The 15,222-nt window shown below is 46.6% G+C and overlaps 1 protein-coding gene across 1 annotated transcript in view; it reads right to left on the bottom strand.

Annotated features, from left to right (window-relative positions):
- CDC34 (cell division cycle 34, ubiqiutin conjugating enzyme) overlaps positions 1-15,222 on the bottom strand; it is a 30,138-nt gene that overhangs the window by 5,136 nt on the left and 9,780 nt on the right. The window contains exon 2 of the mRNA XM_054979110.1: positions 6,759-6,845. Within this exon, the coding sequence (XP_054835085.1) occupies positions 6,759-6,845 (87 nt within the window). The remainder of the gene's footprint in view (positions 1-6,758; positions 6,846-15,222) is intronic.

Raw genomic sequence — 15,222 nt, forward strand, 5'->3', positions numbered from 1 at the left:
TTTGGTTGCCTATCCTAAAGTGAAATAGTAAAGAGTCCAGTAGCACCTTTAAGATTAACCAACTTATTTGTAGCATAAGCTTTTGAGAACCATAGCTCTCTTTGTCAGATGCATTGCCAGATTGGAGCAGCTTTAAGACTAACCAACTTTATTGCATCTGACGAAGAGAGCAGTGGTTCTTGAAAGCTTATGCTGCAATAAAGTTGCACCTGACGAAGAGACGCTGAGGTTCTTGAAAGCTTATGCTACAAAGAAGTTGGTTAGTCTTAAAGGTGCTTCTGGACTCTTTACTATTTTGCAACTACAGACTAACACGGCTAACTCCTCCAGATCTATATCATGAAGTAAGTGTTCAAGATGGGTCCTTTCCTCCACAAGGACCCACAAACAGTGCTGCTAGGGGACAACTTCGAGCTCCTGCCTTCCTCCCTTTCCAGAAGAAGGTGAGACCTCCGGAGGTCTCCACTCAGCAGACAGAACTGAATGGGTGAATTCACTCATAAGGGCAAGAGGCCAATCCCAAACTCAGTTTGGAATCTGCAAGGCAGTATACGTTTGGGATTGGACTCTTGCCCCAATGAGTGGCTGCACCCGTTCAGTTCTCTGTGCTGAGTGAAGGCCTCTGTGGGTCTTGCGCTGTTTCAAGAGCCTCCAAAGAGAGACCAAACCCTCCCCTCTCCCAAGTTCAGTGTATGAGGGCAGAGGGATCTGGGTCAGCAGCAAGCTCAAATAATGGCTGGCACTTGCTCTATGGCTCCCAATTCCGCAGGGCTCCCACAATAAGGATCAGGTAATTAATGTGCTTCTCATTTTAAACATACACACCCCACCCTTGATTCATTCAGCTTTGCCCTCACCTGGATAGCCCAGGCAAGCCTGATTTCATCATTTCTCAGGACCTAAGCAGGGTCAATCCTGGTTAGAAACTGGATGGGAGACCTCCAATGAAGATCAGGGTTGCAGAGGCAAGCAATGGCAAACCACCTCTGTTAGTCTCTTGCCTTGAAAACTCCAGCACGAGTCGCCATGAGTCAGCTATGACTTGACAGCACTCTCCACCTCAAGCAATATCCACCTCAAGCAACCAAATATTTTAGTTGCTGTTCAAAGTACTGACTATGCACGGCCATTCCAAGAGTAAACTAAGCAAGACAGACCAGTTTCTGCCCTGGGATGAATGGGAAAAAAATTGTACGACCTGAAGAGAAGCCCTTACACCTGAGATGAACGGGAGCAAACCTTAGCCCCACATACTTGAGGCTGTGTTACACTTGTGCATAAAGACAGAATCACAGAGTTGGAAGGGGCCATACAGACCTTCTAGTCCAACCCCCTGCCCAATGCAGGATGAGCCTAAAGCATCCCCGACAAATATTCATCCAGCCTCTTCTTGAAAACTGCAACTAAAGGGGAGCTCACCCTCCCCCCCAGGCAGCTGAGTCCACTTTTGAACTCCTCTGACCGTGAAAAAGTTTTTCCTAATATCCAGCCGGTACCTTTGTGCATGTAATTTAAGCCCGTTGCTTCAAATCCTATCCTCTGCTACCAACTGGAACAGCTCCTCCAAATGACACTTCAAATACTTGAAAAAATATTTAAAGAGAGCAATCATGTCCCCCCTCAATCTCCTCTTCTCCAAACTAAGCCTTTCCTCGTAGGGCTCAGTCTCCAGACCCCTGATCATTCTCGTCGCTCTCTTCTGCACCCTCTCAATTTTGTCCACATCCTTTTTGAAGTGAGGCCTCCAGAACTGCACACAATACTCCAGGTGCGGCCTGACCAAGGCAGTAGAGAGACGGTCTATGACCTCCTGCGATTTTGACGCTATAGCCCCTTTGATACAGCCCAAGACTGAGTTTGCCTTTTTTGCCACCGCATCACACTGACTGCTCATATTTAGTTTACAGTCCGAGATTTCTTTCACATACACTACTACCCAGAAGTGTATTCCCCATCCTGTATTTGTGCTTCATATTTTTGTGGCCCAGATGTAATACTGTGCACTTATCTAGGTTGAATTGCATCCTGTTCTCAACCACCCACTTCTCCAGAGTATTCAGGTCTTGTTGAATTTTAACTCTATCTTCTTGGGCGTTTGCCACTTCTCCCAATTTGGTATCATCAGCAAATTTAATAAGTAGCCTGTTTACCCCTTCATCCAGATCATTGATAAAAATATTGAAAAGTACCAGGCCCAAAACTGAGCCCTATGGCACCCCACTGGACACCTCCCTCCAATCTGATGAAACACCATTGACCACCACTCTTTGGGTGCAGTCCTCTAACCAGTTCCCTATCCACCGAACTGTCCTATAGTCCAGTCCACAGTCTTCCAGTTTCCCCATGACATTCTAATTCCCCATGACATTAGAATGTCATGGGGAACCTTAACAAAAGCTTTACTGAAATCCAGGCAAATCATGTCGACAGAATTCCCACAATCCAGTAAGTTCGTCACTTGATCAAAAAGGAAACCGGGTTGGTCTGACAAGATCTGTTGGGGACAAAACCATGTTGACTTCCCTGGATCACTAAGCGGTCCTTCAGATACTTACAGATCGATCCCTTTAAAATCTGCTCTAATATCTTCCCAGCAACAGAAGTCAGACTGACCGGCCTGTAGTTTCCTAGGTCATCCTTCTTCCCTTTCTTAAAGATTGGGATAACATTTGCTCTTCTCCAGTCTTGTGGCACGTCCCCAGTCCTCCAGGAGGACTTGAAGATGATGGACAGAGGCTCTGCAAGTTCTCTAGAAAGTTCTTTCAGCACTCTTGGGTGCACACCATCCAGCCCAGGAGATTTGTATTTGTCCAGTGCAGCCAGGTGCCTCTCCACATCCTCTCTCTCAATGTCAACTAGCCCCTCAGGTGTCCTGTCGTGTCTACTACCATCTTTAGATGGGCTCAAGTTCTTCAGGGAGAAAACAGAGGCAAAAAAGTCATTAAGCTTGTCTGCTTTTTCTCTGTCTTCCAACAGTGTTTCTCCTTCTACTCCCAACAGTGGTCCAATTGCCTCTTTTACCTTGCGTTTGCTTCTCACATATGTGTTGAAGTTTTTCTTATTGTAGTGAGCCCCCCTGGCCAGACCCAGCTCATACTGAGCTTTGGCTTCTCTGATGGCTGATCTGCAGTACCTAGTAACCCTCATATATTCCTCTTAGAGGTCTGTCCTTCTCTCCATTTCCTGAACATTTCCTTTTTCTCCCTTAGCTTATTCTGGAGCTCTCTGTTAATCTACATCGTTTTCTTGGAGCCCTTACCATGTTTCCGTCTTGCTAGAATAGTGAGGGCTTGTAAAAGCTCATGTTTGAGAAGGGCACACCCTTCACTCGCTCCTTTCCTTTCCAGCACACTCCCCCACGGAATGACTCTCATGAAGCCTCTGAGTTCATTGAAGTCGGCCCTACGAAAATCTAACTTACGAGTCTGGCTATGAAGTTTCTTGGCCTCTCACAGCAACTGGAATTCAAGGAGGACATGGTCACTTCTCCCTAAGTTCCCCACCACCTTCACCTCATCTACCAATTCTTCCCTGTTGGTTAATATTATGTCTAGTATGGCCAAGCCCCTTGTAGCTTCCTCCACCTTTTGAAAAAGGAAGTTTTCAGCCAGGCAGGTCAGGAATTTGGGTGAGTCTTGTCGCTTTGCTGAGCTTGTCTCCCAGCACACATCGGGGAAGTTGAATTCACCCATAATTATAAGGTTCTGATGTCTAGATACTCTACCAATCTGTTCAAGGTGGGCAGCATCCATTTCTCTCCCTGGTCAGGCGGTCTGTAGCAGACTCCAACAATAATACCCTTTGTCCTTCCTCCCCTTATTTCCACCTATACACCACTGGGTGTAAAGAGTGGGCAAACCCTCTGGGCCTGGTTCTGGTGCTGATAACAGCCACACAGTACCCCAGAAGCTCTCCCAGAGTAGTATGCCCCGCCTGTTTATACCAGACTCACCGGTTTCAGGGTTCTTAGCTGGAAGCCCTTGTGCACAGCAGGCAGACACTCAAGACACAGGAAGGATAATTATTTATTAGCTCAAGAGAACAGTCAAATTAACAATACTCACTCTTGAGGCAAAGCAATGGCAATAAAAAAAAGAGCTTGACCTAATCTTAGCTAAAACAAAGCCCACTAGACAAATAGGTACCCAACCTCCATGCTCCTGTGATTCAGACTCTTCCTCCTTTCTTTTCGATCCACCCCGCCTTTTCTTAAGCCTGGGGGAGGAGCCGCCTAATCAAGGACAACCACCAGGTGCACTTAATTAGCCACTTATCCACTGTTCTAGACACTGGGCTGTCAACCACATTCTCCAGAGCTTGCTGACAATCAAGCCCTCTCCTCACATACAATGCCACTCCACCTCCTCTTCTACCCTTCCAGTTTTTCCTGAACAACTCATACCCATTCACTACCACATTCCAGTCACGGGAATCATCCCACCAAGTCTCCGTCATTCCTACTATATCGTAGCCCTCTGTTTGCAAGAGAAGCTCAAGATCTTCCTTCTTATTACCCATACTTTTGCATTAGTATATAGGCACTTGTAGCCTTGTGCCTTTGTTTGATCTGTCCTACCCAGGTGGGCCCCCACTGTTAACACTTCGTCATTGAAATCACCATGTTGATCGTCCCCTTCCCCTTGCGGCATCAGTTTAAAGCTCTCCTGATGAAGCTCTCCAGGTTCTTTCCAAACATTTTCTTCCCTGTCCTTGAGAGGTGAAGTCCATCATGTGCTAGAAGGCCTTCTTTAAGAAAACTTATCCCATGGTCCCAGAACCCAAAGTGCTCCTGCTGGCTCCATCACCTCAGCCAACGATTCACCTAGAGTATGGTCTGCTCCCTTTGCATTCCTCTTCCTTTGATAGGAAGGATAGAAGAGAATACCACCTGTGCCTCCACTGTCTTCAACTGCCTTCCAAGAGCTTCATAGTCCTCTTTAATTCTTACAATGGTATTTGCAGCCATGTTATTCGTTCCCACATGAACCAGCACAAATGGGTACTGATCGGTCAGTCTGATTCGTTTCGGCAGTATCCTAAATTCTGCAATATCCTGAATTCTGGCTCACGGCAAGCAACACATCTCTCGGAATAGGGGAATAGGGGATATGGCCTGGACACATGACGTTCCATACTCCTGAGCAGAGAGTCCCTGATGACCACTACCTCACGTTTTTATTGATCACCATTTTGTCTGTCTTGGTTACTTGTGGTGACGGCTGTTGGGAAATGTAATCTGAATGCAGAGTACCCTTAACACAGAGTACCCTTTAAAGAAATTTTTCCTTAACATATTCCAAGAGTACTCTTCTAGCTGCAGGTTCCTTTCCTTCTCCTTCTCAGAGCCCAGGTGGCTGTGATGTAGGTGAGGAAGAGCCTAATTCAATTCAAGGTTCAGTCAGTAGAGGGTGGGAACAGCAGTTAGCCCCAGGCAATTAGTAACCATCCCCCTCTGCAATCAGTTCCAACTCAGGCAAAAAAGACAAAGAGAAACACTTACTCCAACGGGCACCACTTTACAGCAGGCTCTACGCGTTCACACAGCCCCAACCATTGTCCTCCCACACAGTAACCTCAGCAAATTCCCCCAGCAGTTAAGGAAGGCAACAGAAAATGATTCACCACTCTAGTAGCTCCCTTTCCTGCTCCTTCTCAGATCCCAGAGGGCTGCAATGTGCCATCTAAGACTAAGGAAGGATTTAAGCAAGGCTTCATTCACAGGGCATGCAAGTAAGCAAAGCAGAACCACAGGAAAACGGGCAGTCTATTTTAACCACTTCAGTTATGATTAATGTGAGTATAGATGAATTCTGTCCCACGCCGATCCCTGTACAATCAGGTTTACCATTAAATGTGGTGGTGCTGAGGGCCCTCAAGTCATAGCTAACTTACGGCAACCCCTGTTGGGGTTTTCATGGCAAGAGACTACCAGAGGTGCAACCCGATCTTTGTTGGAGGTCTCCCATCCAATTACTAACCAAGGCCAACCCTGCTTAGCTTCTGAAAATACAAACGTTTTCTCACATTAAAGATCAGTTGGTTAAAATTAAATAAGAATATCATGTTAAATATGCACTTTAATAGGGAATCAGTGGCTGGCTCTCTATAATATCCTGAGTTACAGCCTGCTTTTCTGTATAAATGAAGAACCACTTAGGTTAGTTCAATTTACCTACCCTTTATCTACCAATGCAGCATGGCCATAAATCCAATCACTCACTCAGCGTAAGCTACCTAGGGGGGAAAGATCCATGACCATTACCCTAAACTCCTAGGAGAAAGAAGCAATCAATTGGTCTCACCCTTTCAAGTTTGAGACAAAAATGCACTCAATAAATAACTACAGGGGCAGCAAAGTGAGGGTCTAAAACAGGACAGGGAGAGATCTGTAGAAATTACTTCCCTCTCTTCCAAAGAAGGCTATGAATTCCTTGCAACCACGTATATGGATGCAAGCCAGTAGGTACTATTTTGTGGGCAATTTACTTCTAGTTAACATTCCTGGAATACAGCAGATGATGTAGGTAATAAACAAATTATGCATTTAATAAGCTACTATATACTATTTTCTAAAATAGGAGCAATTGAAAAAGTATGCAAGGTACATCTTCCTCAGAGGAATAAATGCCCTATTTGGGTGGACATTAACACATGTTAGTGATTAGACTGGCATACTGTTCATGTGAAAAAGTATTAATGGGACAGCCCTTTTCCTTGGTTATTTCCATGGACTTAAGTTGACCCACTCTGTCACATACCTCATATATGTTAGGATGCCACATTTTTGTCAGGAATCTGAAGGCAGGTGGTGAATAAGGATAGTCAATGGGAAACCTGAGACGAGCCTGCAGAGGAAGAAGGGGAGAGAAACATTAATAAAGTGCAACCAATACCAGTCATCGCTAACAAATGTGCATTCAACTGTGCATGCGCCTCCCCAGCGCTTTCTGTGTTGGTTAGGATCACTCTCACACAGACCCTTCTCTTAATCTGCAACTCAAGAAATAAGTCACGCTTCATCTCTTATAGAATGATCTTCACCTTTTTCAGATCCAAGAAACAGGTGCTGTAAGCACATGACAGGAAATTACACAACAGAGTCATGTGACAAGAAAAGGGGAGACAGAGATGAGACCTCATCAGTGTCAAGGCTAGCAGACCATGAAACATAAAACACAAACCAAGAGTATGGTACAAGCATTCCCAACCACTGCACAGCCCCACCACTCTGCTGCTTATCACAGCATTGTATGAAGAGGCAGGTGGCATGGCTTGTGCTATATAAATGCATGCTAGCAACGTCCTTCCAAAAAATAGTCTCCTCCCAAACATAGCTGTATAGAGACTTCAACCAAGAAGATAGGACTTGCAATCTGTGAGTACCAACTGCTTTAAAGGGATTTTAAAATTGGCCCCAAACTGCCATCTCTTAAGAAGACAGCCTCAGGTTCCTGGTTGGTTTAGCTCAGCATCCCACTTGGCAGTATCAGCCAAAAAGATGGGAATCTCCACTGCCATTAACTCTCAATACCTGGCAGCCAAGGGGTATAATATTTGCTGGGGGGGGGGGGGGGAGAGGTGGCTGGATTTTGCTCAGGTTCACCTGCAGGACAGAGCATGACAGAATTCCAGTTCAATACCCACTTTCCAATTCTAGAGGGAGCTTTCCCGACTATCATGGCTAGCAAGTAGTAACAGCCAACCGAGTCCATAGGCATTCTTTGAAGCCTAAGGTTAAATGCTAGGTGTGTCACTGCCAACCCATAATACTGAGACTTCCACAGGGCTAATAACACTGCATGAAGAAACACTTTCATTGCCCTAACTGCCCTGTCTTGTGGATGACCCATCTGTTTTTAATTTCTTCAAGGTACTCATTACATTTTGTGATTTTGTGTACTTGGACTGCATCATCTCTCCACCTTCTAGCTCCAAATGCTTCCACTGTTTTAGCCCATCTCTAAAGCATTTGTACCACTCCCTTTGCTATAAGACACCTATAGACTTAACCACTTCCATCCCCTCAGCATCCTAAGCAGCATTCGTCCCACACATATGAAAGAAACCCTCTTCATACTTCATTTATACCCCATCTTTTCCCCCAACAGTGGTTCACATTGTTCTCTTTTATTCTAACAACAACCCTGTGAGGTAGATTAGGCTGAGTGCGCGCAACTGGCCCAAGGTCACCTAGCAAGCTTCTGTAGCAGAATGGGGATTTGAATCTGGATTTCTCTGATCCTAGCCTGACATTCTAACCACTACACCACACTGGCTCCCACAGAACAACCCCCCCCCCAATCGTATGGCACTCTGCTAGGAGCCTTTTCTATTTGTTTATATATCCAGTACATTTTTAGCACACCCTTGCTCCAAGGAGCAAGATCCGGGTCCAATAGGACCTTAAAGACCAACTAGAGTTCCAAGAGCTTTCAAGAATCAAAGGTTCTTTTGTCAGATACCAGCTTTGCTCAACACAGCTACCTGCCTGAAACTTCCTCCAAGGAGCCATACATAATAATAACAACAGTGTGCTTATATACTGCTCTTCTAGACAGATTAGTGCCCATGCAGAGCTGTGAACAAAGTTATTGTTGTTATTATCCCCACAATACAGCTGGGGAGCTGGGGCTGAGAGGAGTAGTTGACCCAAGGCCACTTGCTGAGCTCACAGCAGTAGTAGGATTCGAACCAGCAGAATGATGATTGGCAGCTCAACCTCTTAACCACTATGCTACAGGAACAACCTTATAATAATAAACTGTGCTTATGTTCTGCTCTTCTAGACAGATTAGTGTCCCACTCAGAGTGGTGAAAAAAGCCAGTGTTATTGTTATCCCTACAATACAGCTGAGGAAGCTGGGCTGAGAGGAGTAGCTTACCCATGCTGAGCTCATGGCAGTAGTGGAATTTGAATCAGCAGAGTGCTGACAAGTAACCCGACCACTTAAGGACTGTGCTACAGCACCTTCCCTATTTCATCCTCACAACAGTCTTATCAGGTAGGTTATACTGACGAAGACTGCCCCAATGTCACTCTGCAAACTAAGAGGCATGAAAATCGGAACTTCCACACTCCAGCCTGATGCTCCAACCATGAGTCTGAAAGTATCCCAGAAGAGGGGGAGGAAGACGGTTTTAATCCAAACCAGATTTGAAGTGCCAGCTGGCAATCTAGGCTACCCGTGACTCAAAACAAGAGGGGTCCAGCATAGCATTATTTGACCTTTTGTTTTTGCACTAGCCACACAAAGCCACAGCCTCATTAGTGGCAGTAACAACATTTTCATCCTGGCAAAGAACTTCCAATAGAAGCAGCAGAAGTGGTGATTGTGTCCCCACTGTCTGCAGAGGAGGATCTGAAAAGAGCTCAGGCAGAACACAGGAGGTGGCCAGGGCCCTGCGGTGCTAAGCTACCACGGCTTACCATCCCAACTAGACTTCATTCTAGTCACAAGGGAAGAGAAGCTTAGTCTACTGCAGTGCTTGTGGTATGTGTTACCTTCCTTTTCCTGCGCTGCCATCTATCTTTATAATTGTAACCCAATTCTGCTTTATGATAGGGTCATGACTTAGGCTTATCTGTTTTGTTTGCATTGTTTTCCAATCGTGTAATCCTTGTCCTATTGTTTATTAGACGCCTGACCATTTAAAAATATTTTGAGAGCCTTAATTCTCAGCAAGACAGGCAGGCAATAATGAAGTAAAAAAACAAAATGCCAGTTAAGATGCTGTTGCCAGAGGTAACCAGACAGGGCTTTTTCAGTAGTGGCACCATGCTTTTGGTATGCTCTCCCCACTGACACTTACCTGGCACCTTCCTGGTTGTCTTTTAGGTGCCAGGACAAAATATTCCCTTTGAGCCAGGTTTTTCTCTAAGGGATTCTGTCTTTTTCAGATGTTTTACAAGGACTGTTTTATCAATAACATTCTAGGCTGTTCGGTTTGTTTAATGTGCTTTTTATGGCCTGACTTGTTCCTACTGACATGTTTTTATGGACTTTTTCATTTTATTTTGACTGGGCTTTTTATTGATGTGTTTGTATTTTCTTGGTGTCATGCCTGTGTACAGCCATGCCATGGTTGTCTGTTTGTTATATTGCTTGTACCTCAATATGCTGAAGCTATAATGCATGTTGATATGCAACTCTCTTTGATCATCTGTAACCATATTGCAGACATTACTTCCTTGAGAACCAGATAGGGCGTCTCCTGTTAACTTAAGAGAAATATGCGAGTCTCGGCTAGCCGTGACCTTGGTGAGTCTAGATGCCAGTTTTCACTCCTTTTCCCAGATGCTGGGAATTATGTATTTGTGTACCTGACACATAGTCATAACTGAACAAATTCTCACAAAACTCTTGTAGGTGTCCAGTCTGTTGTCCGCTGTCCCTCCATATTGTTATTTAGCTTATGATATGTTGCGATAGCCTCTTGCACCTGCTCCCTGTTGCTTTCCAGATTCCAGGACGGGCGAGCCCTTATCTTGGGTGGCTCGCCGCAGCGGCCTTGGAACAGCTCCTTCTGCCCCGCTGCTGATTGTGTTCGGCTGAGAGAGCCGGAGGGGTGGGGGAACATGTGAACGGGTTGATATAATGTATTCTGTGCTCAATGCGTCATTCTTAACAAGAGACCTGTGTACAGCTGGACACCTTTAATTGCTTCTGTGTAACCTATGGACATATGTATGGCTAAGCCTATGATATCTCAATAAAGACCCATTTAGTCAAGAGAGCTTGGATTTCTTGCTGCAAGGGTTGGGAGTCATCTTCAACGTATCCTGTCTTCCATAAATTGACAATAGGTTTGCGCACCAAATCCTTAACTGTCATTGAAGCGCGGGAAAATCAACTTGTTTTGAATTGTCACTTCTGTCAAGCTCTGCGATGGAGAACAGACCTGAACTGCACAGATCCTAATAAAGCTGATGCTGCTGGAACCGACGTGTGTTCACTGTGGAGGGGCTTGAGGGGTTTACCTGCCAGGGACTGACATTTTGACAGAAGTCCCCACTCCTCTCCTTTTCCTGTAACCCCCTGGAGCTAACCACTGACACTATGTCGTATGAGGAGAACCCAGAGGTGGGGGAGCTGGGCAGACTATCACTTTTATATGGGGTACACCCCATACTAAATCTGGGAGATGAGTCAGATGTAGAATTACTGCTGACCCCTGAACTTCAATAGACTTTGGGGCTCAGACAGCGCCACCGGCTACAGTGGTACACTGACCCAAGACCCCGTGCACTGCCTGGACCCCGGGTGAGTTGGGGACGATGGCTTTGATACAGGACCCTGGGAATCTACCCTGGGGACACGAGCAGGAGCCCCACGTGACTCTGGATACCTGGAGACATCCAGATCCCGTCATGGGAATGATGGAAAGTTATGTGGACAAAATATTAGTCAGGACTCAATCCCCTTATCGGAGGTTTGCCGCAAAAACAGGGGAGGAAGGTACCAGGAAGAGAGCCACCTCACAGACCACACGAGTGTGGGTCAACCAGTTGAAGGGGCATCTGCGGGAAATGGAATGGAATTATGGTGGGACCCCACTGTGGAACAGTATTTCAGTTCCCCCCTGAGGAGAGAGAGCTATCTGCCCTGGGGAACCAATTCCCTGCTGGAAGTTTACTTGGGGTCTCAGGAGGCTGAAGATGATGCCAAGCTCTGCCACCTAAATCATATCCGCAGGGAGTTGCAGAAGGTGAAAAACTAACTGCTTGCCCTAAAGGGACTCACTCGAGGCAGGAAGAAACAGGATTAACCCCCTCCCTCCAAGACCACCGGCAAATAGCCGTCCAAGCCAAAGGGGTAATGAGCATAGCCGCTATTGCAGGTGATCTGCCCCAAATGGTGCTACCCGTGGGATCACAAGAGGGATTGGAAATTTCGCACCCAGTTGGATTCCCATTAGCTGGGACCAGTGGAACCCAAATCACAGCCCTACAACACAGGAGCACCGAGTTCTCATTGACGATTGTATTGACCACAAGATATCCCCTACCTCATGCCTCCATGCTACAAATTGGATTACAAATGGGTCCTGCTACCACACAGCAGATGGGATTACAAGTGCCTCCAGTTGAGAGGTAGCAGAGTGCTGCTTCTCGGTGAGGAAACCGAGGAACGCAACCGGTCGCCCAGGTAGAAAGACCGGCCGGCTCAATTCTCAGAGCCGCTGTTTTGCGGCAATACCTCCAAGACACGCTCAAGAGCTACCGTTAAGTGCTCCCAGGTGAGACGCACCACAGGATTCACTACCCTTGGGAGCATTCAGAGGGCCTCAGGACCGAAGAATGGGCACAAGGCCACTACAGCTCTGGGGAATTAGAACCCGACTGGGCCCACTCCCTTGCCACCCGCTGCTTTGAGCTCTAGTGCCCGGGGTCCCAGAACCACACCAGAGACCCTAACGGCTGCGAGACATCCCTCCCCGGCCTCCTCTCGGGGGGGGCACCTCATTACCAACCCCGGTTAAGACCACAACCGGGGGGGGGGGACGACTGTGTTACCACCACTGGACAGATGGATGGTTCCTCTGCATCCAGGGCCTCAAAACATACAAGTGCTGGGACTGCCAGTACCCCCCAGGATTGAGCAGCTGGGGGGTGGGGATGCACCCCAGTTGGCCAAAGCTTGAGGCAAGTTTTGACGGAGCCCCAGAAAATTTGAGATTTTTCATGGTACAGACTTTAGAATTCTTCCAAAATTGGGGTCACCTGTTCCCTAAGGAACCCAGTCGAGTGAGTCACTTAGAATCGTGTTTGAGCTGATCTGCGGCCGACTGGTATGTAACCCTGTACGAGGTCGATACGCCCAAATTAGGAACTCTAGATGCGTTTGTGCAGGCACTAAAAGCCCAATTTGAAGACCCTCTGGAGGAGGAGAGGGCTAGAACCAAACTTTAAACCCTCAGGCAAGGACACAGGCTGGTGTGCGAATATGCTGCTGAATTCAAGCGATACGCAGCCAAAATACATGACTGGATCGAAAGAATGAAAATAGAATTCTTTCGAGATGGGCTAAACGTAGACTTAGTAGCAAAAGCCCTAATACAAAATGACCCAGGAACCCTGCTGGGATGGATCCAGCTGGTGTGTGAGGTCAAGAACTGAGATCAAATAGTGAGACTCATAAAATTGCATCAACAAGGAGGATCTAAGCTGGTGCATCCAGGTATGGGAGCCAAAGAACAACAAGGGCCTAGATCCAAACCCCCAGAGATGGAGAAAGCTCTGTGCTAGCAATGAGGCCAATGCATCCAGTGCGGGGAGGGGGGTTGGACATTTCACAGCAAAGTGCCCAAGTAGAAGAGGCTCCATGGAAAAACGCCAATTCCCAAAGAAACCAGTGCCGTTCACTAAAACAGCATCCAAAAAGACTTTCCTGAAGCAAACTAAGCCCAAACCAGGGCTGGAAGCCACAGAAACTATGGACGCGGCAACCGAAACACCCTCCCAGGGGGAGGAGGACCAAACTGCCCCACTAACGGGAAACGCCAATGGCCTGTTGTAAAGAGGTCCTGACAGCAGGTCCAGACACAGCCAACGCCAAAGGTGAGAAAAAAAAGGGGGCTTACTTTTTACGCCAGTGACTGTGGTTAACCCCAAAAAGGGAACTCATATGTGAGTATGAGCGTTAATAGATTTGGGCTGCTCTCGAGATCTAATAGCCCCTTCTCTAGTGACTGAGGAGCAGCCCATTATAGTCGAACAAATGGATGGGTTCTGCATGAAAGGGGAACCCGCTAACTATCAAACAGAACCCACCCTGCTGGGTATGGGAAATCACTGGAAATCCAGGACTTTTATAGTAAACACAGCCACTAAATACCTGTCATGACTGTCATGACAGTCATGTCATGAACCAATGTTCATGACAATGAACCAATGTTGCTAACACAAGAGCATGTCATGCTGTCATGACTGTATACAGGCCTGCCATGATTGTTATGTCACTGATGCCACAGTATATTGAATGTCTAATGCTAACCTGTTGTATTCTCTCCTTAGCCATGTTCTTTCCATATTATAACTGTTATTCCTCCAGACAGGCTGGGCCCCCCCTTTTATCTCACAGAACTATGCCTCTCCGAGCTAGAGACGAACTTGGAGACTCCAGGCGCCTGCATTTGTTACTCTGCCCAGATGTTGGGAATCTAGTATTGTGTACTCACTGTTTAGCCATAACTATAATGGGTTCTCACAGAACCAGTGCAACCCTGTGCGCCAAAACGTAACCGTTTCTGGAACGCGGGATCAGATGGCTGTGGGATCACGACCCCACACAACCCCCAAATCAGTTGGAAGACGGGGTTATTGGTTTTTGAGAAAGGGGAATGCTGAGCGCATAAATGGGACCCAGAATGAGACCGAAATGCTCCCCTTTTATTAGAACCAATGTTGCTAACACAAGAGCAAATGGAGCAGATCCCTCCTGAGTACCGGGATCTGAAACAAGTGTTTGAGGAGGAAGAAGCTAACGAGCTCCCCCACCCCCAATCCTGCCACGGACTGCACTGTTGAACTCATCCCCGGGGAAAAACTTCCGAAGGAGAAGCTGTACCCAATGAACAGAGAGGAGTGGGAGGAGCTTAGAGTCTTCACTGACCAAAATCTGGCACGAGGATACATCTGCCCAGTCAGCTCCCCCCATGCCGCTTCAGTTTTGTTCCGCAAGAAAAAGGATGGCAGACTGAGACTTTGTACTGACTACAGAGGCATAAATGCAGTTTCAATGTCAAATGCATATTTCCTCCCTCTATTCAGATTTGTTGAGCATAGTTGCTCAAGGGAAAATCTTCTTGAAATTGGACTTGAAGGACGCTTACTTCAGGTAAGAATTCAGGAGGGGGATGAATGGAAAACCGCATTCAACACCCCTTTGGGGCAATCTGAATACCGGGTAATGCTGTTCGGGCTACAAGGGGCCCCTGGGGGTTTTATGAATTTAATTAATGAAGTGTTACATGATTACCTGTACAAAGGTGTGGTGGTTTACCAAGATGACATGTTGATTTATGCGCCAGATAAAGCTTCTCATGTAAAACTGGTTAGAAAAGTGTTAAAAGCCCTGAAAGACAATCATTTGCCTGTAAAGCTGTCAAAGTATGAATTCCACAAAGAGGGATTTCTTGGGCTACAGAGTCTTGGGGCATGGGTTAAAAATGGATCCAAACAAAATCAAACCAGTAGTGGGGTGGGAGCCCCCCCCCCCTCAA

The sequence above is a fragment of the Eublepharis macularius genome, chromosome 5, assembly GCF_028583425.1.
Source record: "Eublepharis macularius isolate TG4126 chromosome 5, MPM_Emac_v1.0, whole genome shotgun sequence".
Taxonomy (NCBI): Eukaryota; Metazoa; Chordata; class Lepidosauria; order Squamata; family Eublepharidae; genus Eublepharis; species Eublepharis macularius.